General features: G+C 44.5%; 1 protein-coding gene across 8 annotated transcripts in view; it reads left to right on the top strand.

The window, feature by feature from the left end:
• ARHGAP17 (Rho GTPase activating protein 17) overlaps positions 1 to 16,162 on the top strand; it is an 89,259-nt gene that overhangs the window by 29,953 nt on the left and 43,144 nt on the right. For all 8 annotated transcript variants that reach the window (XR_010836594.1, XR_009331000.2, XR_010836595.1 and 5 more), the window contains exons 2-6: positions 4,872 to 4,911; positions 8,424 to 8,528; positions 14,294 to 14,367; positions 15,386 to 15,497; positions 15,732 to 15,808. Coding sequence is in view for 4 of the 8 variants with exons in the window: in XM_059036960.2 (XP_058892943.1) it covers positions 4,872 to 4,911; positions 8,424 to 8,528; positions 14,294 to 14,367; positions 15,386 to 15,497; positions 15,732 to 15,808 (408 nt within the window). In the remaining 4 variants the exon portion in view is untranslated. The remainder of the gene's footprint in view (positions 1 to 4,871; positions 4,912 to 8,423; positions 8,529 to 14,293; positions 14,368 to 15,385; positions 15,498 to 15,731; positions 15,809 to 16,162) is intronic.

The following is a 16,162-nucleotide window of genomic DNA, read 5'->3' as shown; positions in this document are numbered from 1 at the left end:
ACACACAACAAGAACATTATTCAGCTGTGAGAAAGAAGGAAATCCTGCCATTTGTAACACATGGATGACATTATGAAGGACATTGTGCTAAGTGAAATAAACCAGACAGAGAAAGACAAATACTATATGATCTCACTTATATGTGAAATCTTAAAAAAAAAAAAAAAAAGTCAAACTCATGGAAACAGAGAGTAGTATGGTGGGTACCAGGGACTGGGGAATCAGGGAAATGAGGAGATGGTAGTCAAAGGGTACAAGCCTTCAGTTATAAGATGAATAAATTCTGGGGATCTAATGTATAGCATGGTGACTGTAGTTAATAATACATAGTTGACATCTGCTGAGAGAGTAGATCTTAAGCATTCTCACAACTATAACAAAAAAGGTAATGGGGGCTTCCTTGGTGGTGCAGTGGTTGAGAGTCCACCTGCCGATGCAGGGGACACGGGTTCGTGCCCCGGTCCGAGAAGATCCCACATGCCGCGGAGTGGCTGGGCCCGTGAGCCATGGCCTCTGAGCCTGCGCGTCCGGAGCCTGTGTTCCGCAACAGGAGAGGCCACAACAGTGAGAGGCCCGCGTACCGCAAAAAAAAAAAAAAAAAAAAAAAAAGGTAATGGATGTGTTCATTAACCTGATTGTGGTAGTCATTTCACAATGCATATGTAAGTCAAATCATCACACTGTATACTTTAAATATATACAGTTTTATTTATCAGTTATACTTCAGTAAAGCTGGGGGAAAAATAATCTTTCCTGATATTTGTCTTTCTCTGTCTGACTTTCTTCACTTATTATGATAATCTCTAGGTCCATCCAGGTTGCTGCAAGTGACATTATTTCATTCTTTTGTATGGCTGAGTAATATTCCATTGTTTATATATATCACATCTTCTTTATCTGTTCATCTGTTGATGGACACTTATGTTGCTTCCATGTCTTGCCTATTGTAAATAGTGCTGCAGTGAATATTGGGATGCATATATCTTTTTGAATTATAATTTTGTCTGGAATATATGCCCAGGAGTGGGATTGCTGGATCATACGATAACTCTGTTTTTAGTTTTTAAGGAACCTCCATGCTGTTTTCCATAGTGGAAACTTACATTCCCACCAACAGTGTAGGAGGGGTCCCTTTTCTCCACACCCTCTCCAGCATGTTATTTTCAGACTTTTTAATGATAGCCATTCTGACCAGTGTGGTGGTACCTCATTGTAGTTTTGATTTGCATTTCTCTAACAGTTAGCAATGTTGAACATCTTTTCATGTGCCCACTGGCCATCTGTACCACATTGGGATTTTGAAACTAAGTTTTCCTCTTCTATTTTAAAAATTTTGTTTCAAAAGTGGACATATTTGCTCTGAATCTATTCTTTTGAACTTGTGCATATTTTAATAGGCCTTGGTACTTTTCTCTGCGTATATGTATACCTACAGAAGGAGATTTCAGAGTGCTGTCAGAGGTGCCCAGGGCCCTTTCCAGATCTTTGGGTTCTGGCCAGTGAAGACAAGGTGACAGTTACATAGTCCAGTGCTGGTACTTTGCTTGAGGAGTGGCAAGGCTGTTGATTGAGAGGGAGTAATGGTGACGCTATGGCGGTCTCAGGCCAGGTCTGTCCCTGCTAGGCCAACTGTCAGACTTCTTTCTGAGGCTGCTTGCTTGAGCTTAAAGTCAGCTGGGGCCCTGCTCCGCTTCCCTAACTGGTGTGACTACCTGTGTTTGGTGCTTCAGCACTGCCTGGCACCACGTGTGCCAAGCGAGGGCTGGCATGGCATGTATTGGCTTTTGCTGCTTGTAGAACTTGTTCATAGAGTTGAGAGTTGGCCTCTTCTGGAAGCTGGGACCTCGACCTCATCTCCAGGCTGTGCTCCTCTGGACCTGGGAGGTATTTGAGTCAGGTCAGGGTTCCAGTTTTCAGCAGAAACCAATGAGTGAGCCACTCCTGTAGGCATCTCCAGGTTAACTGGGACACTGCTGTGACGACCAGTATTGGAATTCTCTGCGCCAATGCCTGGGTTTTACTTGACGTGCCATCACCCAAGTGTGGGCTGGGGGTGTGGGCCACCATACTTGTTGCGTCTAGTGCTGCTCTGAGCCTGACAGTTTTTTGAGGTCATTCTAGGGGATCCCACCATTTTTTGGCCAAATGGCTTTTCCTTCTCTTGTGTTGGTTCATGGGCAAGATCATGCAGCCCTCCGTTGCACAGTGTATCTGATAAAAAGGCTTCAAATTTTCTGGTTCACTGATGTTCTTCCTTCTCCCCTCCTTCAATGATCAGAACTGAAACAGTTTTTTTCTTTTTCCTTTAAAAATTTCCTGGTTCATTTCAATGGGAATTTGGTAGGGAATGTTAAATGACTTGGTTTAAATCACTATTTGAACCAGAAATCCAAAATGTCACTTTGTAGTGATTCTGGGTATAACATTGTTATGGCAACAATGCTGCCCTTTTGGACTGTGGAGAAAAAGTCTTTGTAAAAAATGATTGTGATCTGGCAGCTGAGGCTCCAGCAGCTCAGAATGCCCTGCTGATTGTTGGCTGCCACATGGGTCTTCTAGAAAGGTCCTTGAAGTCCACAGGAGTTCTGAAGCATAGATAAGGGAAAGTTGTGAAAATACTTTGTTTCTTTTGAAAATAAAGATGAGATAGCTGAAGGAAGGAAGACTCAATTGTTGTTATTCATTGCATAACGTTACTGGATTTGTGACAGACTTGTTTGCTGTGAAACTCAGAAATGGTCATTTGAAGAACTGAAGTTTAATTTTCTCTAGAGAAGTCTTTTCTCAAAGTGTGGTCTACAGGCCTCCTGCCATGGAATTCTGGGCAGGGAGGGGCTTGTTAAAAATGCAGGGTCTCACGCACCTATGGTCAACTAGTCTATGACAAAAGAGGCAAGGATGTACAATGGGAAAAGACAGACCCTTCAATAAGTTGTGTTGGGAAAACTGGGCAGCTGCATGTAAAAGAATGAAATTAGAACACTCCCTAACACCTTACACAAAAATAAACTGAAAATAGATTAGAGACCTAAATGTAAGACCGGTCGCTATAGAACTCTTAGAGGAAAACGTAGGAAGAACACTCTTTGACATAAATCAAAGCAAGATCTTTTTTGATCCACCGCCTAGAGTAATGGAAATAAAAACAAAAATAAACAAATGGGACCTAATGAAACTTAAAAGCTTTTGCATAGCAAAGGAAACCATAAACAAGACGAAAAGACAACCCTCAGAATGGGAGAAAATATTTGCAAATGAGTCAACAGACAAAGGATTGATCTCCAAAATATATAAACAGCTCATGAAGCTCAATATTAAAAAAACAAACAACCCAGTCCAAAAATGGGCAGAAGACCTAAATAGACATTTCTCCAAAGAAGACATACAGATGGCCAAGAAGCACATGAAAAGCTGCTCAACATCACTAATTATTAGAGAAATGCAAATCAAAACTACAATGAGGTATCACCTCATACCAGTTAGAATGGGCATCATCAGAAAATCTACAAACAATAAATGCTGGAGAGGGTTTGGAGAAAAGGGAACCCTCTTGCACTGTTGGTAGGAATGTAAATTGATACAGCCACTATGGAGAACAGTATGGAGGTTCCTTAAAAAACTAAAAATAGAATTACCATATGATCCAGCAATCCCACTACTGGGCATATACCCAGAGAAAACTATAATTCAAAAAGACACATGCACCCCAATGTTCATTGCAGCACTATTTACAATAACCATGTCATGGAAGCAACCTAAATGCCCATCGACAGACAAATGGATAAAGAAGATGTGGCACATATATACAATGGAATATTACTCAGCCATAAAAAGGAATGAAATTGGTTTATTTGTAGAGATGTGGATGGATCTAGAGACTGTCATACAGAGTGAAGTCAGAAAGAGAAAAACAAATATCATATTGACGCATATATGTGGAACCTAATAAAATGGTACAGATGAACTGGTTTGCAGGTCAGAAATAGAGACGCAGATGTAGAGAACAAACGTATGGGCACCAAGGGGGAAAGCGGCGGGAGGTGGGGGTGGTGGTGTGATGAATTGGGAGATTGGGATTGACATGTATACACTGATGTGTATAAAATTGATAACTAATAAGAACCTGCTGTATAAAAAAATAAAATAAAATAAAATTCAAAAAAAAAAATGCAGGGTCTCACTCCAGACCTACGGAATTAGAAACTCTTGAGGTGAGACCAGGAAAATGGCATTTTAAGACAGCACATCCTCCCCCAACCCCCTGCTGGGTCTGTGCATGCCCAAGTTTGAGAACTACTGGTCTCAATCATTTGTTCTTGTTTTGGGGTGCTATTCTCTGCAAACTTTCATTTTTTTAAAAATAAATTTATTTATTTTTGGCTGCGTTGGGTCTTTGTTGCTGCACGCAGCTTTCTCTAGTTGTGGAGAGCGGGGGCTACTCTTCATTGTGGTGCGCGGGCTTCTCTTGTTACGCAGCACGGGCTCTAGGGCACACGGGCTTCAGTAGTTGCAGCGCACAGGCTCAGTAGTTGTGGTTCGCAAGCTCTAGAGCACAGACTCAGTAGTTGTGGCACACGGGCTTAGTTGCTCCGTGGCGTGTGGGATCTTCTCGGACCAGGGCTCGAACCTGTTTCTCCTGCATTGGCAGGTGGATTCTTAACCACTGTGCTACCAGGGAAGCCCCTCCTTTGTTTTTTTTCTTTGGTTTTTTCTTAAGTTGCCCTCTGATATAAAAATTGGTAAAATTTGTCCCCTTGTGATCATTCATTTCTGCCTGTTTTGTTTTAAACTCCAGGACAATAATTACTCGATTTCATGAGTTGCTTTTTATTTCTGGATGTCTAATTTTGAACTTTTCATTTTTCCCACAGAGCCGAGAAAACAGAAGTCCTCAGTGAAGATCTGTTACAGGTAACAAAAGAAAGAGTTTTAAAAGTGCTCTGTTTAAACAACAACAGCAACAAAAACCCATAGGAAGAACTGAAGCATATGGTTCTTTGCTTTTTTTTGGTTTTTGCCTGAAACAGAATTAGCGTGATTAGCATGGTTTTGAGCAGGAAAGAAAAGCAGTTCAGTTGTGCGGTGATCAAAAGGGGATCTGAAACTTTGGTGTCATGTTATGAAGTTCAGATGGAGCTAGTCCTGCGTTCAAATGCCCGGTGTTGGGGTGAGCACAGGGGAGGAGCCTGGCTGGCCCAGCTGGTCCACTGGCACTGTGGCCTGGTCATGCGTCCTGGGCAGGCTGTTGCACTGGAGACCTTGATGGGACAGACTCCACCAGCTGCGGCAGTGGCCCCACTGGCTCCAACCTAGACTTCGGGTTTTTTGCTCCCTTTTATGCTTCTTCCCTAAAACCGACCTAAGTTGGGTCCTGAAGGACTCAGAGTCTCAGTGACAGTGACCAGATCTCAGAACCCCCCGGGGACCCTAGGGTGGCCTCACACCAATGGGCCAGACTTTCCTTTCTGTAGGGAGGGGCGTTTCCTGCTGGTGACCTTAGCCAGGGCCACTCCATGCCTTTTCTCAACAGGTTTCCCTAACTTTGGGGCTGGGAGTTTCTCCCAGGAGGGCCTGGACCCTTTATACACATCACTTTAGCCAACCCCACTCTGTCCCCACCCACACCGAATACTTTGTGAAGGACAGGACCCCTTCTGCACCTGTCTCCTCTCCTCTCATTTCCATCACCTGCCTCTGGTGCACTCCAGTGAGTCCCTGGAGACCAGAGGTCTGCTCCCAAGTGGCTTTATGTCTCTTCCCGTGCAGAGGAGGAGCTGCATGATTTTAAAAAAAGCTGTTTCTGCCTCACCACGCCAAAACAGCCTTCTAAATTATGACAGTCTTCTGCAGGTAGAAGATTTTAAGAGCACTTTTTTTTTTTCTACTTTTGAGGACTAGAAGTTTTTATCAAGGATTAGAAGGGTTTTGTCAAAAAAAGATTTATTAAAGAATAATAATCTTAAAAAAATTATTTTTTATTAAGGCATAGTTGATGTACAATATTATAGTTTAAGAATCAGATTCTTAACACTATTTCCTCACTGCTTTTTATCAGATATTTCAAATCCATTTTCAGAATTTTAGAAATATTGTTTGGTACGGTTACACTAGGTTTTCCTGTCAGCATTCTCCCTCCTACATCCCACGTCAGTAATATACGTCATTCCATTTCATCCTTTAAGCCCTGCAAGAAGGCCAGAAGCCTTGCAGGCAGGTGGAGGATGGCAGAGATCGCACGGGACTCAGACATTGACTGTCTATGCTTGTCCCTTTGCCCAAACGTCTGCTGGGGCCTGAGGAGTTTGCTAGTTTCTAGGAACCCCCTTTTTTAAAAAAAATTTATTTTATCGAAGTATAGTTGATTTACAATGCTGTGTTAATTTCTGCTATACAGCAAAGTGATTCAATTATACACATATATACATTCTTTTTCATTTTCTTTTCTATTATGGTTTGTCACAGGATATTGGAACTCCTTATTTTATAACACAGATACTCCATGTCTGCGGCTATTGTTTTCCTGCTCTGATTTCTGGTTTTTTTTTTTTTTAACTGTAAAGAAGGCGTGTAATGGTTCAAAGTGCTGAGTGCTGGGTCTGGTGACCAGCCACCTGGATTCCCATCCCAGGTCTGCCCCTGACTAGCTCGGTGGCCTCGGGAATTCACTTAACCTCCCTCTGCCTCAGTTTCCACTTCTCTAAAAGGAAGGTAATCACTGTATCACAGTGATTTGGGTTTGTTAGGAGGGGTTCCTGGGTTAAACATGGTTACCACTGGGATTGGGGCCTGTCACGTAGTGAGGGCTAAATATTATATTAGTGATTTGTTGGTATGATTACCAATGTCACAAGCCACAGAGATTATTTTGTTTCTGATGTGAGACTTCTCTTAATTTGCTCTTTCTCCTGCCTCTTTTCTTAGATCTCTGGTAGAGCAGTTCAGGAGGCTGCCTTTTTATCTTGTTTGTATGGAGTTTACCCAGGAGACTATGAATCCCAGGAGGATGGGAACCACAGTTTACTTACTGTTGTTTTTCTAGTGCCTTGTACAGGGTATATACAATATATACTTGTTCTTTCAACAAATATTACCTTCCATTTGGGCCAGGCAGTGATCTAGGCACTTGGCATAAATCTGTGAACAAAACAGACCAAGGCCCTATCCCTTTGGACTTTACATTCTAGTGGAAATTGGAATCAAGTGAAATGGAGTTTTGGGGTTTTTCTTCCCCCCCCACCCCACCCCGCTTTTGTGGCAAATGAAAAATGTGTATTAGTTTTCCCATGTCTTAGAATCAGGTCATTATAAGATTTGGGGCAAGTAATGTGGCATCTGGCCCTAAATAAATGTGGCTGCAGATCGGGGTCCTGGGATGGGGCCTTGGATCTGAAGAGGGGCTGCTTGAGAAAGAGGCACAAAACCATCTCATTGGGTAAAATGTTTTGGGGTAAAAATGTATTCTGCTTTGAACTTGTTGATTTTTCTTTAAAATAGAAAGCATCCCTAAGGGCCTGCCCTCATTCTTAATGAGTCATCAGAATACACATTTTTGGCATTCCTTCCTGTAAAAAGCAGCTCTCTTTGCCATAAACAGCCATATCCCAGCAATAATATTTTGGGAAGCTAATCATGATGTGTGGGCCCCCTAAGTCAGTGTTTCTTACGGCTGGCTGTCCATTCTGCTTTAGAGGTTTATTATTTAAAAGAAAAAAAAAAAAAAAAAAACCAACCCAAGCCCAATAAGGAATAATTTTGAAAACATTGATCTTGAGTTTTAGTTGTGGAACATTTTTTTTGATTCTTCTGTCTGTTGTACCGTGTGTGGAAGGCTCCATTGCCATGTGCAGGAGAGAGCTGAATGTCCCTGTGGCTTTCCCACTTGGCCTTGGGCCTGAGGCTGGGCTTAGGCTGTTCGTTAGCAGTTCTGCTGGTTGGACCTGGGGCTTTGCTGGTGCTGTAGTGTGTGAGTTTGTCACCACTTATCTGATAGCAAGTTCTAGTCAGGACTGTCCCCTACCCCTGAACATAGATTCAGCCTTTAAGGGATCTGAAAATTCATTGGTTCTCAACTAGGGGTGATTTTGCCCTCTGGGGGGGGATATTTGACAATGTCTGGGGGCAGTCTTGGTTGTCACAAAGAGGGGAGTTGGGTGCTACTGGCATCTAGTGGGTGGAGACCAGAAATGATGGTAAACCTACTGATAATGCACGGGACAGCTGCCCACAACCGAGAACTCTCCAGCCCACTTATCAATAGTGAGAAACCCTGGTGTAGCTGCATGGGAACCATTTCCATTTACATCCAAGAGCTGAAAAATTCAACGGCAGGATGCTTTTTCCTGCCTGCATGCAAACACCGCAGGAGGAAGAGGCTGAGTTGGTCTTGAGCCTTGCCAACGGCTCGTCTGTCTTTGTGTTGTCAGATCGAGCGGCGCTTGGACACAGTGCGCTCCATGTGTCACCATTCCCACAAACGCCTGGTGGCCTGCTTCCAGGGGCAGCACGGCACCGATGCTGAGAGGAGACACGTGAGTACCCGGTGGGGCTCAGAGCCGTGGTTCTCGCGTCTCTGAGAGGCTTTTCTCCCTCTATCAGTCGATTTTTCCCAAGCAGCGTCAGCAGATTTGCCTGCAGACCTGTACCTTGTATCGCCATTCACGTTCACGACACCGGCCTTATCATAGCATTCTTTTGTGCTTAAGACATCCCTGAGCTGAAAGCCATATTCACACTGACTTCTCTCCAGGTGCTTTTAGAGATTTGTCATCATAAGAGAATGGACACATCAGTTAGGAATCCTCTGATGGCAGAAAGCTGAAAGCCTCTCTTAAATTGACTGAGAAAGTAGAATTTATTGGCATACTAACTGAAAAGTCCAGTAGTCAGGAGGGACTCCAGGTAAGGCTTGGACTAGCCTTTCGGTGATGTAACCAGGACCCCAGTTTCTTTCCTTCTCTCCTTCTCTCCCCTTGGCCTTCTTCAGTGTCTGCCTTATCCCTCACGGTTGCAAGCTGGCTACCAGCAGCTCCCATGGGCTACCTACTTCCTTGTGCATGTCCAGCAGGAATAGAGAGCGTCTCTTCCAGTCGTTTTTCTTAGTGGAGTGAGAAGACTTCTTTTCTCCATACTGTTGGCAGGTAGAAATCCCTTCCCATTGCACTGATCTGCACTGAGTCACATTCTCCATTACTGAACATACCCCTCCCACAACCCCCAACCAGTTACGCGGGGAGGGGTGAGGTTGGGCGAGAAGACAGGACGTGCTGGTTGGCTTAAGCTAATCACAGCTCACCCCACAGCATGGGCTGTGGTCCTACCTCCAGCTCATAGGCTCCACTGAGACCAGGATAGGTCCTCAGGAGGACTCAGGAAGGATGGGCTCTAGGAAACAAACAAATGTCTACTCCAGGGTACGTTCAGAGCGTCCAGGTCCCCGTGTCCCACCAGCAGAGCACAGCAGCTTTGTTCATCAGGCAGTTCCGCCCTTAGTTTTACGAGTTCCCAGCTTACGAGCATACCCTGACCCCCATATAACATTAAGGTGGGAGTTTCCATGGCACACAGGGAAGCTATGATTTCCCATATATATATATTTTTTAATTTCTTTAATTTCTTTATTTTTGGCTGCGTTGGGTCTTCATTGCTGCACACAGGCTTTCTCTAGTTGCGGCGAGCAGGGGCTACTCTTCATTGCGGTGCATGGGCGTCTCATTGCGGTGGCTTCACTTGTTGTGGAGCACGGGCTCTAGGCACGTGGGCTTCAGTAGTTGTGGCGCACGGGCTCGGTAGTTGTGGCTCACGGACTCTAGAGCGCAGGCTCAGTAGTTGTGGCACACAGGCTTAGTTGCTCCGCGGCATGGCATGTGGGATCTTCCCAGACCAGGGCTTGAACCCATGTCCTCTGCATTGGCAGGCGGACTCTTAAGCACTGCGCCACCAGGGAAGTCCATCCCATGTTGTTTTATTTGCCACTAAATGTCTCACAAGGAAGAGCTGGTGTGCAGATGATCTGTGTCACCCTCCTTTTATATTTCCTACACACATTTCTGGCCAACTTGACAACAGGGTTACTCCTCTCTTGCACAGCACATAGTTTCCACAGCAGTGTATATCAAAGGAGCAGAAGTTTGCTTGCTGCAGTTCCCGTCCGTCGGAACCAGGCCCAATCCACTGGTCCTGCCCCCTTTGCTCCTTTACACTCTCTTGCCATGGCTTCTGCTCTGCCTGCCCTTTTAATACTGTTTCCTAAGCTTCTGCCCTTCATCTCCTTATTCTCGCCATCACATTCCTTGGGCTGCCTCCTCTCTTCTCGTGGCGCCTAACTAATGTGTTTATTCAGACACTTGTAAGCCATTTTCAACAAAGCAAAAAACTTCCTCCCCTAGTTGTCTATTTTAGCACGCATAACCTGTTCTTCCTTCTGTGTTGACTCTTGGATTCTATCCACCCTAGTATGCAAGCTAGGTTATCCTTTTTTTTTTTTTTTTAATGAGTGAAGGGCACGTGTTTGTTTTGTTTTTTAATATATTTATATATTTATTTATTATTTTTGGCTGCGTTGGGTCTTCATTGCTGCACGCGGGCACTCTCTAGTTGCGGCGAGCGGGAGCAACTCTTCGTTGCGGTGCGTGGGCTTATTGTGGTGGCTTCTCTTGTTGCGGAGCACGGGCTCTAGGCGCGCGGGCTTCAGTAGTTGTGGCACGCAGGCTCAGTAGTTGTGGCTGGTGGGCTGTAGAGTGCACGCTCAGTAGTTGTGGCTCACAGGCTTAGTTGCTCCACACCATGTGGGATTTTCCCGGACCAGGGCTCGGACTCGTGTCCCCTGCATTGGCAGGCAGATTCTTAACCACTGAGCCACCGGGGAAGCCCTCCCTTTTGTCTTATCCTCAACCTCCCATAGCTGCTTGATTAGCAAGTCCTTTGATTCTCTTTGTGACTATTTCTTGAATTTCTCTCCTCTGCTCCATCTTTACCACCTTTGCCTTAATGCAAGACCTGATTACCTCTCATTATCTGGACTGTTGCAGTCACCTCTTGAGCTACATTTCCTGCCTCTGATTTCCTTTTTTTCCAGCCTTTCTTCAACCTGATCACCAGAAATGGTTTCCTGAAATACAAATTGATCCTGTCATCCTTCTGCCTAAAAAAAACAAATCTTAAGCTTAGTTGTTCTCAACAGTGACGAGAATTACACCTGGAGGACACTACTGGCATTTGGGGGGTGGGGACCAAGATGCCTGGAGGGATAGTTCCACATAAGGAAGCATCCCTTAATACCAGTGATGCTCTGGCAGGGACGATGGCTGGTTCCCATTGCCTGGGTTAAAATCAAAACTCTTCTTTTTTTGTTTTTTTTTTAATTGAAATATAGTGGACTTACAATATTATATTAGTTTCAGGTGTACAACATCATGATTCAGTATTTTGATAGATTACACTCCATTTAAAGTTTTTGTAAAATATTGGCCATATTCTCTGTGCTGTACAATATATCCTAAAGTCCAAGCGCTTTAGATGACTTAAGCCCTTCATAATGTGATCACATTTCCCTTATCAGTCTCAGTATCTCCCGCTTCCTCCCATTCATGCTGTAGGCCATTGTCTTCACACAGATTGTCTTGTTGTTCCTTTGGTCTGCTTTGAAACACAGCCCAGGTGTCACATAAATTCATTAAAAACAAACAAATTAAGTATCAAACACCTACTATGTACAAGTGCTGGAGCTATAAAATGAAATAGATGTAGTGTCTCCCTTAAAAAGTGCTCATAGGGCTTCCCTGGTGGCGCAGTGGTTGAGAGTCCGCCTGCCGATGCAGGGGACACGGGTTGGTGCCCCGGTCCGGGAAGATCCCACATGCCGCGGAGTGGCTGGGCCCGTGAGCCATGGCTGCTGAGCCTGCGCGTGCGGAGCCTGTGCTCCGCAAAGGGAGAGGCCACGGCAGTGAGAGGCCCGCGTACCACAAGAAAAAAAAAAAAAAGTGCTTATAGCCTGGTGGGGGAGGCTTCCTCCACAAATGGATAATTATAAAAACAACATACTAAACAAAATATGCACAGGGTATTATGGGAGGACCAAGAATGGGCACCAGAGGAGGAGAGGGGTAGTCAAGGGAGGCTGCCTGGAGAAGGTGGTGGCCTAGCTGTAAAGGAGGAAAATGAGTGGCAGGTGATGGGCCTATTCCAGGCAACAGGGGCAAAGGTGCCTCTCCCTCATTTCTAAAACCTAATGCCTTAGGCTTCCTTTTCCAGCCTCAAACCAAAGTGACCAAGACAGGGCTCAGAGGTTGTCTACGCTCTGCACGTGGGAAAAAGAGTCGCCATGGAACCGATAGATGATAGGTGACCACGAGAGGTCGGCAGTCTCTCATGCTCTAGAAAGTAGAGGAGGAGCCTTGCAAAGGCCCCACCAGAAGCTCCCATGCATGTGAAGAGGCAAGAATTGGAGGGAAGAGAGACAGGGCAGGTGGCCTTCTCAGCCCAAACTGTTGACATGGCATAGCTTATGTCGTAGTTCATATTAGACCTGGAATTATTTCTTTTCGTGCAGCTGGCATGCCTTTTATAAATTAGGAAGCCCTCAGCCCTCTCTGTGGAGGAGTTTGATGTTGGTAGACAGCATGTTCATTAATCAGCTCAAATGTTAAATGAGCAGAATGTCCTTATTTCTGTACATCGGGAACCAGGATTGTTGATGCTTTGGAGTCACAGGGCATGGAAAGCACAGGTTAGTTACAACTGGGCACTTGAATGATACTTGTCAAAGTAAACTCCTCTCTTTATGATTTTTTTTTTTCCCATAGAGCTCCAGAGTTGCACAAAGTATATTTCTCTTGATTACTGCACTTATCCTACATTAAATTCCCTTAGAAAGGCAGCATAAGTAAAAGGTATGAATTATCCTCTATTTTGATCAAAGCCCACTGCCCATTTTCTCATATCTTCCTGGTCTATTAATGTGGAAGCTGGGAACGTCTCCTTGTGGGGCAGATGAAGCCTGTTATTTATTTATTTGAACATAACCTGAGGGGGAGGAGAGATGGGTAAATATATTTGTTCATTCTTTATTTTTACATTTCTGTGTACCATTTTGAATGGGCTGTCCGTCTACATGGTCAAAATCCATAATACAAAAAAGAACGTCACGTGAGGTCTCTCCCAGCTCTGTTCCCCGGGCACCCAGTTCCCCTCTCCAGGACCACCAGTAGTAGCAGTTTCTTGTACAGCCTTCCAGAGATATTCTAGAAGTGTAACAGATGGAGCCCTTTGAAGGCAGGAAAGGCAGGTGACATGCTCGAGGTCAAGGCAGAGCAGTGCCACAGCAAGGTGGACCCCAGGTCTTTGACATCAGTTCCCTTTCTACTGGGAAGGCAAAATTACATGGGGTACCGCAGCAATGAAAGCATTTTTCGTTAGCAGATCATGGCGTTATAGCCAACACACATGCTACTTTCCAGGCCTCTTCTGCCTATAAGCTGAGATAAGCCATTAGCTAGTCATGGACAGACTCTGAACCGGGGCTTGGGCTTTTAGCGCCGAGGTCTAGCTCTGCACCCTCACCGGGGTGCCTGGCCAGGCCATGTAATCCCCCTGGGCTTCACATTCCCCAACTGCACAATTAGAACATTAATCAGATGATCCTTATGGTCATTTCCAGCTGAAAAACAAATCTCTGATAAGAAAATGAGTGACTTGGTGCTTAAAAATTTTTTTTAATTTTTTGGATATTTAGCTAGATATTTTCAGATCTTTAACTGAAGCTAAATCTTTATGATTCCAGCCAATTTAAGAGCCAGTTTAAGAATGAGTATTCTAGCAAAAGTTTTTAAAATTGAGCACTTCATTGCATTTCTTTGTCATGATAATCAGAGGGCATGGTGTATGTCTTATGTTCCCAGTGCCTGGATCATAGTATGCTCTTGATTATAGTAATTATAGTAATAGCAACGACAACAGTAATAATAGCAGCTAACATTTACTGAGTACTTATCATGTAGTCAGTAAATGTTACGTGATACATTTACTTGGGGTACTTGACCTTGAATATCTCCTTTAGTCAAGGAACAGCCCTAGGGCCCTCACACTGTTACCCCTAATTTCCAGGCATGAGGAAACTGACACAGAGCTTAAGTCACACAACTCATACCTTTGAGACCAAAACCTGAACCCAGACGGGATATCTCTTACCTGTGTAGTTTGCCTGGGGGAGAAACCAGTGACTGATGATCTGAAGTAGGTAATTGAGAATGGGTGTCAATTATAATGAAAAAAAAATGCATTGTCTTCTGCCTTCCAGAAAAAACTCCCTCTGACAGCTCTCGCTCAGAATATGCAAGAAGCATCAACTCAGCTAGAAGACTCTCTCCTGGGGTAAGAGTTGGGCGATTTCAGAAAGAGAGCCATGCGCCCTGTGGGTTGATAGAGGTGGATGGCTGGGTGGTGTACATGGCAGCCACATGTGTGACCAGAGGCTGAGGCCCCGTGGGAGGCCACTGGGATGCTAGAGAATCTTCCTTTTAGTAGAAGCAAGGATGGATGATACAAAGGGCCAATGACAAAAGTAATTGATAAGGTCAGTTATTTAATCTGCTGAGCTTGGATATAAAGAACTCAGTCCCTTCCGTGGTCCAGGTGTTGACTCAGATTTATAAGCCCCGACCAGTCCCATCTAGTCCTTAAGAGTCACTTCTTTTAAAGATGATCACTGTAATGTCAGTGGAGGTTGTCTCAAAATAGTGTCTTTTCTGAATTATGTGGATTTGTTTTTTTTACAATGAGCATGGATTAGATAAATAAGTTTAAAATCTAATAATAAATCTGTTTTCATTGTAAGAGGGAAGGTTGACCTTTCCTTCTACTTGCTTCTCTACAAGGCCAGTGTCCTTTGATCCTGTCTGCTCTCTCCTGCTGTAACATGGGCCCTCCTTTCCCAGCTGGATATGGCCTTTGGACTTTTCAGCCCATTTCCCAGGGTTTGCCATGCTCCGCAACCTACAACGCTCTGAAGGACACTGCCTAGGCCGGACTTACTAGCAGACAGAAAAAAGTATAGTATAATAAAAGTTACATATGATTTAAAAGATTTTCAGGGTACTTTTGAGAATACTTGCTTTTCACCTGAGCAGAGGACCTAATCCTTCAGTGAGTTCTCACCTCACTGTTTACACACATCCCGCACGCGTACACACAAATTATACCTGAGATAGTCTTGTTCATTTTAAATCACAAGTCTGTGGACTCACGCCCTAAGTTTATAGTACTTTTAAGGGTCTATTGTATAGCGCCCTAATGTGTTCCCATCATATGGAGAGCAGAGCTGGCTCAGTGTGGGAATCTGGTGCCAGATTTAATGGACGTATGTTTGTTGTTGGGCATCTTGTTTTTAAAGGAAGATGCTGGAGACGTGTGGAGATGCTGAGAATCAGCTGGCTCTGGAACTCTCTCAGCATGAAGTCTTTGTCGAGAAGGAGATTGTGGACCCTCTGTACGGCATAGCAGAGGTGGGTGCTTTGGCGGGGGATGGGCGGGGAATGGTTCGCTTGTGTCTGAAACTTTAACAATAATCAGTGGCTTTGGCATACACTTCTTTTTGGAAGTAAGGGGAGTAAGTTGAGGGTACGAAATCCTTTGCCTAAGAGAAAAGAAAAATGGTAAATAAAGATTGCACTTTCAGAGGTTAAACTGAAAACCCCGAAGCTTGTCCCATTTCGTATGTGGTGTGTTCTTCTTTCCAGGTAGAGATTCCTAACATCCAGAAACAGAGGAAGCAGCTCGCCAAATTGGTTTTAGACTGGGACTCGGTCAGAGCCAGGTAAGATAAAGCTGTGAAAAATAACCAATAATGTGGTTTTCTGTCACATCCCCAGCAACCCTCCCCCTCCTCAACACGGATAAAGACCCCTGGGTGCACAAAACAGACATCGTCACAGATTAACACACTTGACTCACAGACTGGGTCACAGCCTACTCACACCTGCTTTCGGGCCTCATCCTCCCAAGCGTGGCGGCGGGGCGATGTTAGGACACCTGTTCTTAGACAACTAACGGTGAAAGGAGACAGGGAGAAAAAAACACCTACGTAAGTGTATTCTGGGGAGAAGAGACGGTGGCAGACAGTTCTAAGAGCGCTGTCCTTGGAGTTGTGGAGTGTAGGAATAAATAGATC

Source organism: Kogia breviceps, chromosome 14 (assembly GCF_026419965.1).
Source record: "Kogia breviceps isolate mKogBre1 chromosome 14, mKogBre1 haplotype 1, whole genome shotgun sequence".
In the NCBI taxonomy this organism is placed as follows: Eukaryota; Metazoa; Chordata; class Mammalia; order Artiodactyla; family Physeteridae; genus Kogia; species Kogia breviceps.
Note: the sequence above shows the minus strand (reverse complement) of the source record. Positions and strands in the feature narration are given on the sequence as shown.